This window comes from Calypte anna, chromosome 20 (genome assembly GCF_003957555.1).
Source record: "Calypte anna isolate BGI_N300 chromosome 20, bCalAnn1_v1.p, whole genome shotgun sequence".
NCBI lineage: Eukaryota > Metazoa > Chordata > Aves > Apodiformes > Trochilidae > Calypte > Calypte anna.
Window position 1 is genome coordinate 6,970,557 of NC_044265.1, and position 16,747 is coordinate 6,987,303.

General features: G+C 39.2%; 1 protein-coding gene across 1 annotated transcript in view; it reads right to left on the reverse strand.

Annotated features, from left to right (window-relative positions):
• The window catches only part of EYA2 (EYA transcriptional coactivator and phosphatase 2), an 80,182-nt gene that overhangs the window by 29,640 nt on the left and 33,795 nt on the right, over positions 1-16,747 (reverse strand). Inside the window, exons 2-6 of the mRNA XM_030462992.1 lie at positions 16,151-16,269; positions 14,290-14,334; positions 13,166-13,214; positions 12,432-12,574; positions 9,510-9,626 (exon numbers count right to left, since the gene is read on the reverse strand). Of these exons, the coding sequence (XP_030318852.1) occupies positions 9,510-9,626; positions 12,432-12,574; positions 13,166-13,214; positions 14,290-14,334; positions 16,151-16,259 (463 nt within the window). The 5' untranslated portion in view covers positions 16,260-16,269. The remainder of the gene's footprint in view (positions 1-9,509; positions 9,627-12,431; positions 12,575-13,165; positions 13,215-14,289; positions 14,335-16,150; positions 16,270-16,747) is intronic.

Genomic DNA, 16,747 nt, shown 5'->3' on the forward strand with positions numbered 1-16,747 from the left:
TGTGCTACCTGCACATGATACCATAGCTTCCTGTTTTCCAAACAATCAGAGAGAATTATAAAAAGGAGAGATCTGTACTAACGGAGTGAATTTACTCTGAACTTTGTACCACCTGTGCAAAGTGAGTGTTTCTGTACACACACACTGGGTGGGTATGTGAGCACGCAGAAGAGGGTAGGAACTAGGGGCAAGAAGATGGGGAACCCTCCTCCACAGCTTGCCACACTGGGACTAGACACTGTGGTGGATTTTACACTGTGGGTTTTGTAGAATGTATTGCTGTCATTTAGTTGAGCTACCCATGTCCCAGTTCAGGTACCCCCACAGCCTGCTGTAGTCTTGCTCCCTCTACCTTGGAATTTTTTTCCTGACCTCTGAAGACAGTGCACTGTCTCAAACTGCAACTTATTTTATATTTGCAGTACTGTAGATGTGCAAGCAAGTGCTTTGTTTCCATTTATCTTGGTAGCTCAATGTCAAGTAATCTCAAACTCCTACTTGCAAATCAGAAACAAGCCCAGGATCTCTGCCTTTGGATCTTCTCCATATGGAATATGGTTCACATCTGTGTTCAATCAAACCAGTTGCTAAATGTCACAATGCCCTCATTCACAGGTAGCTTAAGGAACAGTTAGCTGGTAATAAAACAATCTGGACTCCAGAGAAGGATAGTTCTTCACATGTATGGTACTGTAAATGTTCCTGTAAAGTATGTATATCACAAACACATTTGCATGAAGGCACCCCATAAAAGGAGTGCATATGCCATACACATTCAGTGCCACCACTTTTCCTTGACAAGTAGGCAGGGCCCTTCTTGATACAAGTGTCCAAGGGCAACAGATATAGAGAAACTCTCTGTGAGCTGATTGATGGTATATTCCTGCTCTCATACAGCTGGATTTCATTTGGTGTTTTACTCTCATTCCCTTTTTATTCCAAGTAATTTAAAATTGATGTCATGGTCAATGATAATTTCAATATTGTGCGATCTGTACTTTTGCTCCTGCAAAAACTTTCATGTCAGCTTTTCCTTCCTCTCAGTTTCTCCCTTTCTGTCTTTCAGACACTGCAATAACAGGCTGCATTTCTTCCCCTCCTTTCCAGGTAAGAGCAAGTAAAGAAAAAAAGGGAATATTCATGGTTATACTGAGTATCTTCTGAGCTAAGCTCTGGCATTGCTAAACACCAATCCTTTCGGTGTAGGAATACACAGTACAACACAGGAACATTGGTGTCTTGCAGAGCTGAGATTACAGAGACAGGACCAGTTTGTGGTATGCTTCAGCACCTCAATATCACAGCAAGCTCAGAAAATTATGTTTGTGTCCTTGTACTTCAGAGATCAGAGGGGCCCTAGCATCAGGAATGTGTTCTCCAAGTCTCCTGTGCTGCTCAAAAGAGAATAAACTGTTGTATTTAAAAGAAAATATGTTTTTTACTTCTAACATTCAATGGAATCCTCAACAATCAGAGGAGATAGCCAGGTTCAACACAGGCAGAGAGCAGGGCATTAATCACAGCTCTCTATCCAGACAGCAGTAATTTTAGGTCCATAAATATCAGATGGAGCACTAGACTGAGATGAGGGCGTTCAGAGGATGGCTACTACAGGCACTTCTGGATATGCTTGAAATAGAAAAATGATCTAACTTGTAGATGAATCGCACAGCAGTTCCAGGGAGAGTTCTCCCTAAGGATTATTTAACAAAATCATCGAATCTTTTTGGTTGGAAAAGGCCTTTAAGATCATCAAGTCCAACCATTAACCTAAGACTGCCAAGATTTGATCACTTAGCACTAATAAAACGAATGCCTAAAGGGTTCAGCTGAATTACATAGTATTTCACAAGCTTGCATATAATGGCTTGTGTATTCTTACATCAGCAAGCTGTTTTCCTACAGGAAACAATGTTGACTGTGAGTGATGCAAGGAAGGGCCTTAGTCTAACTCCCAGCAGTGTGCATTACTCTGTCCTACAAAGAACATCTGGCTGAAGACTTGGATGGTCATTCAGAAAGGTTCTTAGCTGTGCTTTAGCCCTCTGACAAGCTAATGTTTCCTGCAGTAAATATTGCCCTCTTCAAGCTGCTACTTTTTCAGTGAGAGGTTAAGCACTCATCAAAATTACCTCCCACCAGCTATACTCCAGTGCCTTGTAAGGTTCCAAATCCTACAACATCTGCCTGCATTTACTGGGCAAGAAAACTCATAAAATGTTGCATGGCTGTCAGCTGTGGAGGTATTTCAAGACTATCTGACCTGTTAAAGGAGAAGAAAAACTCAACCCATATGTACTTTGCAGCATATTGCTCAACTGTTTGCCATTAGACATAATGAACCTTTCCCCAGAAATGGTCTTGTATTTCTGTCTGGTAGGGCTCAGACAGTATAGAGAACACACTATATTAACCTAGATAAAAAGCATGATTCTACAATGTTGTAACACTTGACATCAGCACTATCTATTAAAGGACATTGCTCCCAGAAGCACATGAACACCTCCTGCAGATAATACTTCCCAACATGCAACCCATTTACAAGATTTCCATTTCTCTCCCACTACAACCCCCTTCAGTCCTGCTGGCCTGACCAGGTGGTTTGAGGGCACTCTAAATAGTGATATAAACCACATTTTACAGTACAACTTTTCTGACTCAAAGCTCTACCCCTGCTGCCTGCTTCTGGGAGTACTCAATCCACAGAGCCTCAAAAGAGCTTTAACAAGTGATGACCAGAGCAGTTCCAAGGGCCTGGCTTTTACCACTCTTTTGAGCCTGGTCACCCATATAGCTCAATCCAGCTCAACAATGTGTTGAAAGTGCCAGGATTTGAATCATGGGAAAGCAGTTAAATTTTATTGTATTTTGAGGAAGTGTTCCTTTTAACCACTCCTATCAATTGATGTTGTAGCTGTAGAAATCTGGATTACCTTCAAAAAGAAATCACAAGGAAATACTTTGGGCCAAAAATTTAACACCCTTATAACAACAATATAGACTATTTCTGTGCAATCCCTCAGTGAAAAAAAGAAATCCAGTAAAATTGACTTTATCTGGATGACTCCATAGTCAACAAAGATTAAAGATTCCTCTAGCTACAGTTTCACCCTCAACACAATCCTCCACTGGCAGATAACAAGACATGATAAAGGATTTACCTCCTCCTGTACTGTTTAGTGGCTACAAGATTCCAGTTACCAGGTCAGAAAAAAAAAAAAATTGCAATTAGTCCTATAACATCTGCTGTCCTGCAACTGGGGATAAAAATCTGGCCTGTAAGCACAGCTGCATGTTTAGAAATCCCCTTCCCCTTGAGCAAGGTGAAACTCTAAACACCAGTGGAAAAGAGGCATGCTGAGCTGGGCAGCATTTCTCCACCCTGACCCAGCACTTACTCATGGGAACTCTACTGAACACCAGAGGCAGGCATTGCCCCAAAGCTTTTTCAGCACCTCTATGCTTCAGAACTGCAGTGCTCCCAGGGGAAAAAAACCAAACAAACTGTGGCCAACAGTTGATGCTTAGAAAAAAGGATAAGAAACAGGAAAAAAGCAGAGTGATTTTTGCCCTAGTGTTTCCTCGTCAGCTTCAATAAATCTGCCAGCTACAGACTTTCTAAGCCATGTTTATAACCTTTTTATCTCTAATAGCTATCAATGGTCTCTTCTTCAGACAGTGCAGGTATTCTTGTAGTGCTAGAGGTCACAGTATTGCAGTGCATAAGTTTCAATGTTTAAACCCTGATCTTATAAATAGAAAGTGCATCCAAATTACATATAAAAAGCCCTCATGCAACAGCATTATCCAACCCCAGCACAGCAGAGCCTGTGCTAACTGAAGCAGGGTCAGACCCTCTTTGTCCAAAAACATCATCACAGTCTTTGACTGTATGACTGCATTCTATTTTTTTCCACCAGAGCATTATCTCAACTCAGTGCCTGTGAGATATGCCAGAAAGCAGTACCAATGTTGTACCAGCATCATGAATCTGATGTTTTCTAACTTTCAAGTGCTTGAAATATGTGGGTGTAATGTTTCCTGATGTAGATTTTTATATGTAATTTTACACTAGCTCTTCTATTGCCTTCTGGATATTTTCAAGGAACATTATTAGGTATACTGAATCAATTATTCAGTCAAGTTTCTATAACATTTTAGCATATTCTGTGCCAACTGCACTATAAGTTGAATAATCAAGGACACACATGATTTCCTGAGTTATTACCCTCCTATCCTTTTTTTATTACATCTTACAAAACTGGTGAAAATATAATCCACAACCAGAATTCTCTGTGACATCCAAACACCTCTATAACTGTTTTCTATGCTGATTTTGCTCATCAACCCATGTTTTGGGTATTCTACCTGACCTCTAGAAGAGGAGATGGTCCCAAGATGGACAAGCAATAGGTTAGGGAACTGTCACTCCTTTCTTCTATATTGGCTCCCACCTTCTCATCATACCTCACACAAACTCTGCTTTCTTTATCCATTGACAATAAACCCCTGATGAACCCAGACAGAGCAGAAGTTACAGATTATTTGTCAGCCCATTTCTCTCTTGCAAACACACATTTGCTCTCCTAGCTTCAAGACCATCCACCCTGGTGCTTACTCTTTCCTATAGCACATCCTGTTCCCAACTCTGTCCTTGTTTAATAATGACCAGGGAATGAGTTCTGAAGGGAATCTTGAAAAAAGCAGTAAATGGGAGAAGTTAGAGCACAGCTTTCTCCTTGGGTAGCAGTAGCACAGATCCTTGCAGCTTACAGTGAATCACTGTCAACACCTTTGCCTCTCCCCTTGACTTTCCTCTCCTGTAAGAGGGCTCATTTTAAAACAAAGTAAATGTAGCATGGTCAGCCCTTAGTGTTTAAAAATCTTTGAAAAGGAGACTGTGCTGTTATTCTGAGGAACCTTGTATTTACACTGTAAAAAGTGAGGTCTGACCCCTCCTGAAGAGAGGCCTCTCCCTCCTGAACTCACCACAGAGTGGAGCACAGCTTGGCTGCCACAGTTTGAGACTGCAACTAATGCAAACCAGCTGTGAAGCAGAAGCTTTTGAAAGAGACTGCTCATTTTCTACTGAGGTTTTAATTTTATGAATCTAAGGCATCTGAATGACAATTTGCTGAGAACACACTCTTGCTCTCCTTTATTTTCTGGGACTTCAGATGGATTTGCTATCTGTGTGCCAAAGCATGATCTACATTTCTCAAGTGTAGATTGAAATTTCCCCTTCTCTCACATTTCATCACTAAGTACTTAAAGAATCAAACTTAAAATTAAACATGCCACTTCCTTTGCAAAATTCATGCATGCAGAGCTAAATATGCCAAACAGGTATTTATAGGCTCCTATGAAATATGTAAAACAAAAACTGGCACACAATTGCAAGAAACTCAGGCATCTCTCAGAAAAAAGAAATGTTTCCAGCATATAAAGACATTGACTAACATTTAGATTTCACATGGTCTCAAGCCAGGAGAACAATTCATAAGCAATTCATTCCACAACCATAAGCAAGATGTATAATTAGTCCGTTTCAAATCAACATTGCACAAAAGAAATAATGTTTTCTAATAATTCATTATTTGACAGCTGATCAGAACAGACTCTACAAAGGAAACAAATGCTCAGCAGTAGCAAAGAATTTCACTGCATAGGTCTTTGGCCCCAAATTTATGTCTGTCTCAATACTGCTTTGCAGTTCCTTGGCAAAGGAAAGCTATTCCTGTCACATAACTTAATTTTCCTTTGTAATGTATAAACTATTTCATGGGTAGATATATTAAAAAGAAAAAAAAAATTGGTTAAATCTCTTCCTGCCCAACGACAGTATCTGCAGTGGTCTTTGGCCACAGCTTTAACTGTTGTGCAACTTCATAGTTTGTTTCATACCAGCTGTCATTTTAGCAATAATATCCAAAGAGCAAGGCATTGTCTCAGAATTAATGACAAGCTGAGAAGAGATGGCCTGATATGCAATGAAGGGGTAACACATGCTCAGGCAACCACAGGAAAGGCTCTCCAAGCTGGCTGCTATTGCTCTCTCTGTATAGCTGATGCTTTTCTATGTTGGCTCATGTGCTGGCACAGTTTTCTCTTTGTATTTCACATTGCTTATTAAATTCTAAGTTTCTTATATTCCAAAGATTTCTCCCCTCTCCTCAGCAACAAGAGGCAGTTTCCTCAACTGCCAGTTTAGAGGGTGATAACTTTAGGGCAAAATTTGAATATAATTTATTACTTATGTTCAATTTCTGTTACTGAATAACAGTTTCACCAACAGTCTGAGCAAATCACTGAACTGCTAAACTGTCAAAAAAAGCAAATTTAGAAAAATTTGTGCTGAAAACCACAACATAATTCTAGTATCTAGCCTACGATGTTGTTTGGACATTTGGTGCTGTAATAATACACTTAGGTGAAGACTGATTAAGAAACACTGAAGACGTGGAAAAGATACTTCTTTAATCAGCATTAAAAATTTAACACCTTAGAGACTGAAATCTGACATCAGCTGTTGCCTCCTCTTCTGATTTATGAGTCTACCTATGAGTGGTATCCCCAGATTGGTCACTCTGTTACATGTAATTAAAATCATTATTTCAATCTATAGCACCTTTGTGATATAATTTTATGCAATTTTTATGAGCTATGGAACTTGACAATCTTATCTTTTACATTTATGTATGTGTGTGACATACTGTGTTAGCTATCTGGATTCTAAACCCTTACACATCTAATTTATTTTCATACCAGGGAAGCACGAAAATAGATTTCCCCTTCTGGCTGGCTGTAAAAGAGGGGTTTTTTTCTTTACATTCTTAGTAACCAAAGAATGTTCTACCCTCATTCCTGCTTTTTAGTGGATTCTGGTTTTGCTCAAGAACCAGGATACAGTTGATAACTGGAATTAAAGATGAAAAGCTGAATGGTACCTCATTATATCTGCATTGTCTGTGTTTGTAATGAAAATGACCAGACTTATGAGAGTGAAATTTGGCTTCCAAAGTACCAAGTTACTGACAGCAGCCAGCAGGGAGGTGAGGCTGCAACCCAGCACGTGTATCCCAGCCAGAGGTAGTGCTGGTACCAAAGAAACATGAGAGCATACAAACCAGCACCAATTATGCTGGGACTTACTGAAGGAGAATATTTGTCCTGGAGCCCTGTGAGACAAAGCATTTGTCAGTCAAGAGGTCATTTATTCCGTGGTGAGTGATATAACACACCTACAATGTGTGTGTTAGATCCATGTAACTCATAGAGGGGGCAGTGAGGGGGAATCACATGGCCTGTACAACATGCTCAAGATTCAGTCCAGCCACCCATGCCTGACTTTACTACGTTGCCCTGAGAGCTTGTTCCCAAAGGAGGCAACCAATACAAAAGTTATTTCACTGATGTACTTGAGCTGTTACTATCTTATAATACTTGCAGAGCTTAGCATAAGAAAATATTCTTTTCCTCACACTTCAGAATACAAAACTGAGCAGCACATGTTTTAGAGATAGCTCTCCTTGCTGATCCCCTGTAAATTACCTTCCTCAAGGTCTTTCTTTCAACGTGATGCAATAAACATTTTGTCCCTGAAGTGGGTGTCACTCTTAAAAGTCTCCCTAACATTTGATTTTATAGAAATATGTTTTTCATTGTTTTTTTTTTTCAGCTGGTTCAGCCCATCACCTAGAGTCCCTTTCTGTGTCGGCAAGGAGATGAAGCACTCACCTCCCCACCCACAAATGCTGTGGCATGGGAAACACTGAGCACACATTCCTCAGTAGCACTCAGCACAGGAAGGCTTCTGGCTTCTCACCCAAACCTTTCACTACCACTCAGCAAGGTAAATAAACTGCATGGTTGGGGGGGCTTCAGGCTGTTCCTCTCATGAGCAAGGAGAAGGGTGGAATTATTTGTTTACATCAGGAAGACACATTTACCCCTGCTCCCTTTTCCTTGGAGTAAGCACCTGCCACATGCAGATACTATTCCTCTCTGTGTTTTTTTGCATTAAAGGCTTGGTGTGTTGTCTGAAATTATCTTCCTGGCATAAAAACCTGAAAAGAAGTGATTTCACCTAATACCACAGTATCACCCTAGGGAGCATTATTTGAAAGCGCTTTGGGCACATTCCTGCTTATACACATGCATGAAGTTCCTCCCAGACTGTTTTGGTCTGTGTCACTGTTATTTTCATGTGTAACATTTTCAAGTGCTGATGCACAAAATTTGCTTGTCTAAACCTCCTGATTGAACAAAGTGGCCATCTTAAAAACCTCAATCCAAAGTGAGTCAAGATTCTGCCTTCTCAAACAGCTCAAATTCTTCTAAGCTAACACAAAGCACATGTGGAAGCTGCATTCTAGGGAAACAAAAACCAACAGAAACCTAGAGAGGAATACAGTGATCTTCCAAGGCAGCAAAAGAAAATGCCAATATTTATCAATAGTGGTGTTACAGCCATCAGTATCTAACCATATAACAGTCAGGAGGCAGCATTGCTGCTATTACTCAGGGAGAGCACAGACCTGGCATTTAAGCCTGTTAATGAAACTGTGACACTCCAGCACTAACAACTTTACATTTCTTGGCAATTCAGATTTAAACCCTTTCGTTACTTTCTTGGAGCTGGCAAGTCAGCATTAAATCTCCTGAAAGCTGGTGCTTCATACAGCTTCTAAAATGGAATTACCAGGAAAGAACTTTAATTTTTAGAAATAAAAGTTTATTTTGACCTTCCTGGTTGTACAATAAAACTAAGTGTTATAAAGCTACAAACACAAGGCATTCTCTTTGAAGCTTTAAGGGAATTGAACCGATGATTTTATACCAATTATTATTCTGACAACAATAAAAGTTATTCTAAACTTACTAAATCATAGCTCAGCAACATTGAGGGGGAAAAAAAGCTACTTTCAGCTCTCCTCTCCTGAACCTTACCTCAGTAGTACCTATGTAATGAATGATGTTGGTACTTCAGGAGTTACAATGGAAGGATATATTGTAGCAGTTACTAGTTACGTTTTAACAGAGAAAAATGCCTTTTAGTACCAAGGTACCATCCTAAAAAAATACTGAATATGCAGCAGTTTAACCAGAGTTCAGGTCAGCACAGGGCAGTAGCATAATACTGACGTTACTTCCCACATGAAGTGTAAAACCACCTTTGTTTTGCCTCCACTCAGAACACAGGAATGCACACTAAAATAACAATCCCACGTATGCAGTCACAAAATTAATTTTAAAAAAAAATGCAAAGCTTATATTGATCACATGTGAAGTTTTGCTAGGGTATCCTAGTGTTAAATCGAGTAAATCAGCCAGAAATTAATTCCTTGATGAATAAAACAGATCTATGAAGACTTACCTGCTTCCCTATCCTGACTGCCTATATCTAAGCTTTTTCTTATAATTGCAAAAGAAGAATAATTGATCTAATAGTGTGGGTACAGGATTCTGAGTGTTCATGGCACACTCTGCCAGGCCCAGGCTGTACTCACCATGCATCTGGTAGGTGTAGGGTGCTTGTCCAGCAGTTGGGGCACTGAAGCTGGATCCATAGCTAAGAAACCCACTCTGTCCTGGGGAATGGCTCAGGCTGTCCTCTGTTTTGATGCCTTTGGGACATATTGTGGGAATCAAGAGCAGAACATGAGTGTTTGTCATATAAAGGTGTAAAAACCCACGAATGTATGAATTTACAATTTTTCAGCTAGATTTTTAACCTAATGAACTTCTTTGCCCCTAAACTTCCTTTCATTTTTCTAAAAATTACCTGCATTACCCAAAGAGTTCTCTTAAATAATAAAAGTAACTTCATCACATATTATTTGAGGCAGCTGCATCTTGTATTCACACCCAAATAAACTTTTTTCTAAGATGGGGAAAAAAAACCATGAATTATATTGTTTTCAGAAACAATTTCTGAACAAATAGGTTTTTTTTAGAATTAAATGGACTCATTGACTCATGAACTTTCTGAGTGGCTGTCAGATGCAGGCAATGATTAACAAAGCAACAGTATCTTCAGTGAAATAACCTCAAGGCTTTTGTTCTCAACAGTTATCTTTTACTTGCATTGTATTTTCAGCTTTGATAGCAAAATATTTATTGGCAAGTCATACAGGAGGGTTATCACCTATCCAATTAGATGTAGCACACAGTTCAGGAACAATAGGTAAGCCCTGAAGCCACAAAAATCTTCTCATTAGTAAAATCAGCAATTAAAATGCCACTTTGCAGGGGGAACAGAAATAACTGAATTAAAAATTGCATGATTAAACTTTCCCTAGAAGTGAAGAGAGTTTATATTTTATTCTGAGATTGTACAGCTGTATTATTAAAATAAACAGCTGAAAGGTGCCTCTTATTATGAACCCTTTGGCCTTGATCCTTCCCTCCTTTGCATGCCTATTTACACAAAACAAAAAATAGTCATTGGACACACCCTGAGTGCTGGGACTAAACAAAGACCCTGTTGATGTTCTGGCCTCATTTATACACTTCCCAGGCTGTTGTCATCTTTTAGCACTTGCAGGCAATCTTGCCAAAAGACAAGTCAAGTTCATGTGCCTTTCACCAAACCTGGTGTTTTCTAGTTTAATGACTCTTCAAAGCAAGAAGTCTGCATATGCTCAGGTTGAGAATAAATTCTCCCATATAATGTTTTCTCTAATAAAAATAACATCTTTTAGCTTTAGGTGAGAATAGCTGCAATGCAATTTGAGCACAAATTAGCAACAAGATGACAATGCTGCATTGTGCACAGCAGGAAGTTTATTTAGACAATAAATAAACGTGTTGGTGCAAGGGTCCTGCTCCATTACTGCTAGGGAAGAGAAGGAATTTGCAAGTGTGCACAGAGAAGCCGTTTTCATAACATCCCAAGTTTTTCAATTACAGCAGCACTCCACATACAAGCACTCAAGCTACCCCAGCTACAATTAATCTTCTGCCAATGGGCCTTTTTGGAAGTCTAAAAATTGTTATAAGACAGCAAAATAACTTAGCACCAAATTAATTTCCACACAAAGTTCTGTTTTGTCTAGAATCTGGCTGAGTTTTATTTTTATGCCTAAAAACAATACTGCTTCATTGTTCTTGGTTGTCAGCCAGGTGGAGTTTTTCACATGCTATGTTGAGTATCTTACAGAGGGGTATATGGGCTGGGGAAGGGGAAATCACTATTCAAGGATGCTAAGAGGTCATCTGCAGGATTTATAAGCAGCATATGGGCCTGACACATGTATGCCCTAAAGACTCTAGGCAGTAGCAAATGGCTCCACTTTCACCTGCTCTAGTAGGACAACTGTTGAGAGTTTGCCTTGGAAATCAGCCAGCTGATGCAAACACACAAGTAGCTCCAGGAAAGGGTCTCAAAATATTCTTCTCATCATCTTGGTAGAGCTTTTGCTCAGCCAAGCCCATTTCCCTGGTCTTTCAGACCACTGCATTGAACTTCCCTTTAGTAAAACCCTTGTCAAAGGCTGTATGAAATCTTTATGTTGGGAAGGGTTACTCTATTTGCCAAGCAAAAAGAGGTGGTTAAGAGCACAAGAGAAAACAGGAGCAGAAACAGAACTACAAGGTTGCAAGACTCAATGCTCACAGCTTGGAGTAAGGAGCCCAAAGCTTTCTGTTGAAGAGCTATACCTAAGCAAAAGCATCCTCTTTGGTCTTAAGGAGTGTAAAGAACTTCCTACCTTCCTCAAGACCTAGGTATTTCCATGCAGAACTTGAGGACACTCTTAACACTTGGTTTACCAGGCATTCCTCTGTCAGGAGTGCTGGTTTAGGCAGGACCCTGCCTGAACATCCCAGCTGCTTCTGCCAAGCAGTCACCCTGCAGCTGCTGGTGAGGCTGTACAGGAAATGAGGGAACAAAACTGACTGGGGTGAGAAACATTTACTGCACCTACAACTAACAACTGTCCATTTATACGTGAACAGGCTTCCAAACCATCATTTCACCCATGCCTTACCCAGCTGTGTCTTTATATATAAAAAGTTTTTCCTAAAAGGAGCTTGAATCCTTGAAATTCCAGGGAGAATCAAGAAAGGAAAGCGTTGTTTACCTAAATACCATCTTTACTGCAAGAGACTTTGTCTTGGCAGTAAGTCATGGGAACACCCATTAGCTACTACTCCTAAGTGGCACATCCTACAAAACCTGAGTTTCTCATATCCTGCTACTGACTGGTTCCAAACTTACCTACTTAGTAAGATCATAACTTGGCATATCAAGAACTGATAGACAGTTCAAAGTAATCATAACATTTTTAAACAAGTCAGATTTCTTCTAAGCCTGAGAACGCTGCCAATATAGAAATGACCTTTCATTCTAAAGCTTGAGACTTCAAACATATTTTTCCAGGAGAAAGAGGAAGTTGTCCTCAAAGGTAACAGGATGTCAGAGTACTCACTGTAGGAGGGTATGCCATAGGGCTGCCCTGGAGGAGGGTAGGCAGTGTAGGCAGCAGCCTGCTGGATTCCTGCACTGTACTGAGTCTGTCCATATGTTGCCATTGTTGGGAAAGATGGGACTGTCACTATGTGGGGATAATGTCTATTCAGGAAAAGAAAACAGAAGGTCTAAGGTTACTTTACATGATCTTCTAGAGCATATCTAGAACACTTCAGACATTTTGATAAAATAACATCTGAAGTATGGCGAATATTCTGGGAAATCAGAGTAGGCTGGGGCAAAAGTTTGTTTCACTCTACAGCTCCTCATATAAGCTGTTCAGATTAAGCTATGTAAATAGAAGACACAAAGACTTTAAGACTGTGCAAAGTAGGTACAAGTTAAAGCAAATTAAATCAACATTGATATCAATGTTTCATTTTGAGTTTGCCGAGCAGGCAAGTGGCATGGGAAACCTCTGACTGACAATGTGCTCCTCTGTGGTCACTCATGAACACAACAATATTGGTTGGTTTGGGTTCCCAGGGTTATGAAAGTGCTCAGTACCCCAAACCTCCTTTCACTCCCTATCTAACAAGATTAAGAACCAGTTATTTCATTGGGCTAGAGACATGCAGGGGAACAGGTGGATGGGCTTAAGGCAAATGCTTTTTAAGGTGACAGAAGTCTGCACAAAATGGCTGTTGAACATAACAGGGTTTTTAAATTACAGGACTTGGCATGAGCACTCACTTTGTGGAGTACAGATGGAGAGGACACTGCGGTGCTGCTTTACTGCTGCCTGGAAAACAAAATTAAAGTCTTAGATTTTCATCAAATTCTGTTCTGTGGCCAAGCTGATACCACTGTTTTTACCACTGCTCGTTTGAGAAAAAAAATATTCAGGAATCGGAAGACTTTGCTTTTAGTGAATCTCCACAAACTGAAGTAGGTAAGAAAGTTATTCTCCACTTACAAACAACTACAGATTTAGTTTTTAAGTGTGATGCTGATTGATTGAACTACCAATTTCATCTTCTCATGGGACTGGTTCAATTACATACCTGGACTTCAGTGGTCTGACTCTTATGCTAAGTAATGCAACTCCTATGATGACTGAAATGATTTAAGCTGCACTTTTTCTCTCACTGCACTTTTTTCTCTTTTGATTTTTCTGGTACTCTTCTAGACTATGACCCACTTTCCCTAATGTCCATTAAATATATTTTAAAAAATTAAAAATACAACACTGTCAATCTCTATACTCTTGAATTTTTGAGTTAACTATAACATACCTTAGTAACCTGCCAGAAATCAAAATAAACCAGTAGAAAATGTATCACAGGTTATATGTGCAGCATCCCCTCTGATGCAGCAAACAGCTGTGTATTGCAACACTACTGAAGAAAACCACACCACAGTCTTTATTCAGAGATAAATTTAGCAAACAAAATCTAAATAAAAATCTGCAAGTTGTACCAAAAACATCATACCTAAATGTCACCAGGAGTGCTATGCACATTGCCTCCATAATGCCATCCAAATCTTGCTTCCCAGTTTGTGGTTGTAGCTCTGAGATGTCATTACAGTACTGTAAATGCTGGGACATCTTTACAGTCATATATAACATTAGGCACAAAAAATTCAGCCTCTCTTAGGAAATTAAAACCCACCAGCAACACTGCTCTAGTTCCTCTACCTACAAATTATGGGTAACACCAACCTGTTTCTCAAGCAACAGGCAGGGAGGTTTAGTTTAGAAAAAAAATAAAAATTAAAATTGACAAAGGATTGTGTTGTACAAATGTACATACTCATTTACAAAGATATACAGATACAGAAAAAAGGATTGGTTTTAAATCCAAAGCTGGGCTTACCTGAATCACCTTCAAAATCACTATGAAAAATTTGATTTGACTTACCTGAAACAAAACAGTTTAGAAAATTAGATTTCTACATTGTGTAAACAATAACCGTGTAATTTCTGTCACATTGTCATTACCAAACAGAACTACATTGAAGAAATTTACTTTTTTAGTTTTCATTAATTTAATTCACAATGCCTTTTATATTTGAAAAACAGTAGGGCAGCTTGAACATAGGCTTAATTTCTTTTCTATTTGAAAAATATTACCTCTTCAAATCTTGTATTTTTCAAAGAGGTAAGTAGTAAATATCCCAGTTAAGAATGTCAAGTGGGGATTTACTGGTTGTGAATATGCATTATACTGTTGTCATTGCCAAAAAAAGGCCAGTTAAAGCTACATGTTTCTACCCTAAAGTTCAGAAATACAAGTAAAATGTGCATTCAAAAATCATATTGATATAATTGCATGTCTCAAGATAAGCACCCATGAAAATATCAGGCCAGACATCTATGTGGACACCTACATAAGCATTGTGACTAGAATTGGTATAAAGAAAATTATATGCTTAAAACAGAGCACACATTTGTGTGCATTTATTGCATTAAAAGCTCTGGCAGTCTGAGACTTGACAAACACATAAGTATTTTCCTGTTCTTCATATTACAAGAAGTATTTTCAAAGGAAAGGGAATAATCTTAGTAGCAGAAGGGATCAAAATAATCATAATATTTCTGTAAGAAAGATACCAACACGAGCTGTCCCTAGCAAATTGATGTCCAACAGTACAAGTGCTGTGTTGGCTTTTACTTCTATAGCATAATAACATGTAGTTCCTGCACTAAGAAGTTTACAAAATTATGTATTTAAAAATCATTTCTAACTAATCTTTTCTGCAAACACATACATTTAAAAGGCTGTTTCCTTTAGACTGTTATCCCTTCAACTGCTTTTGTAAACAGGCAGTCACAGTGTACCTGATTTAATCACGCAATTTCTAATGCCTCTGCAAACATGCAAGCAAAACATCTCTTTGGCTTCTGAGAGCCTCTAAGGGAAGGGTTAAACATTCTACTAAAACCTAATATCCAGTGCCTTTTGCTAACTCCTCTCCAACAGGAAGGCTGACAGATCCTGACCACAGCAAACAATAGCTGGGATTGTACTAGCAAGAACTAGTTCAGCTGCATCACTTGCCAATAATTTTTTTAGCAGATTTAACATTCTTCTGTTTCCTTCACTTGAACAGTATGATGGAGGGGGAAGGAGCAGAAGAAGAGCAGATACATTTCCATCAGTCTTAACCACCAAAAGAATTTGTCCTTGGTACCTGCTAAATGGGAAATTTCAGACCAGAGGTGAGCAGGGCTAACCATTTGGAGATGATAGCAACAATCTCAGAGTGATCCAAACGGGCATGGGACTGCCTTGGCAACAAGTTTTCTGGCTGCACAATATGGTGCTTGGCCTGGGAGCCCCACACTCACCACAACAGCAGCAGCAGCACTGCTACTGAAGCACAGGGCTCACATTCATGCCATCACTGGGGCTCTAGTGGGGTCCTAACAAAAACTACCAGTTCTATATAAAGTATGTTTTATACCTGCAATTATTCCAGTGGAGCACTATATATCTATATCCATCTACATAAAACATTTCAATTCCATTTGCATTCAAACCAGTGCTGAACTAAATGATTCAGCCACAAGTGGAGCATCTCCAAAAAATACTAAAAGATCTCTGTTGCTCATTGTGCTGCAGAACTGTCAGAAGCAGAGGCCTTACATGGGGTCATCTCCCATTGGTTACATATACATATATACAAACACATCATGTTAAAGCCAGGAAACAGCAAGCAAAAGATGCAACCTACCTTCTATGTCATCTGGAGCCGTGGCATAAATGTTGGAAAGGTTAAGCTTCAGTCTGTCAGGGCACTCTCTATTTACAGTCAGGCTGGGTGGTATCACTAGATCTAGCATTTCCTTATACCTGAAGGAAAACAAAGGAAAAATATAATTTATTCATTAATTATGCATGCTCACTAATGATTCATTTTTTTCCCTAAGAGTATAAATATTAAAGTTGATTACCTAAACCCAGGCTTCATATAAATTCTACATAATAACATCCACTAAAGTTTTCATCAAAGGGAAATGCTGAATTAAAATTAAGTACTTGATCCCTTGGAGATTACACCCATCTGATTAACGATTTCCCTTCCTCCTGGATTTTGACATAGGAAAACTAAAGTTCCTTATCTCTTCTATGCCATCAGAGTGAGAATGTACACACCTGTGTACAGTGAGGCTCCAAAACAGACTATAAAGGGCTTAAAATTGAGGTTGAGGGCAGTTACCAGCTTTATTTAGTCTTACAAGATAATGAGGTTCACACAAGTGATAGGATCACTTCTCCAGGAGACATCTAAACCAGGCATCTAACTACATTGTCCTGACCATTAGGTGGC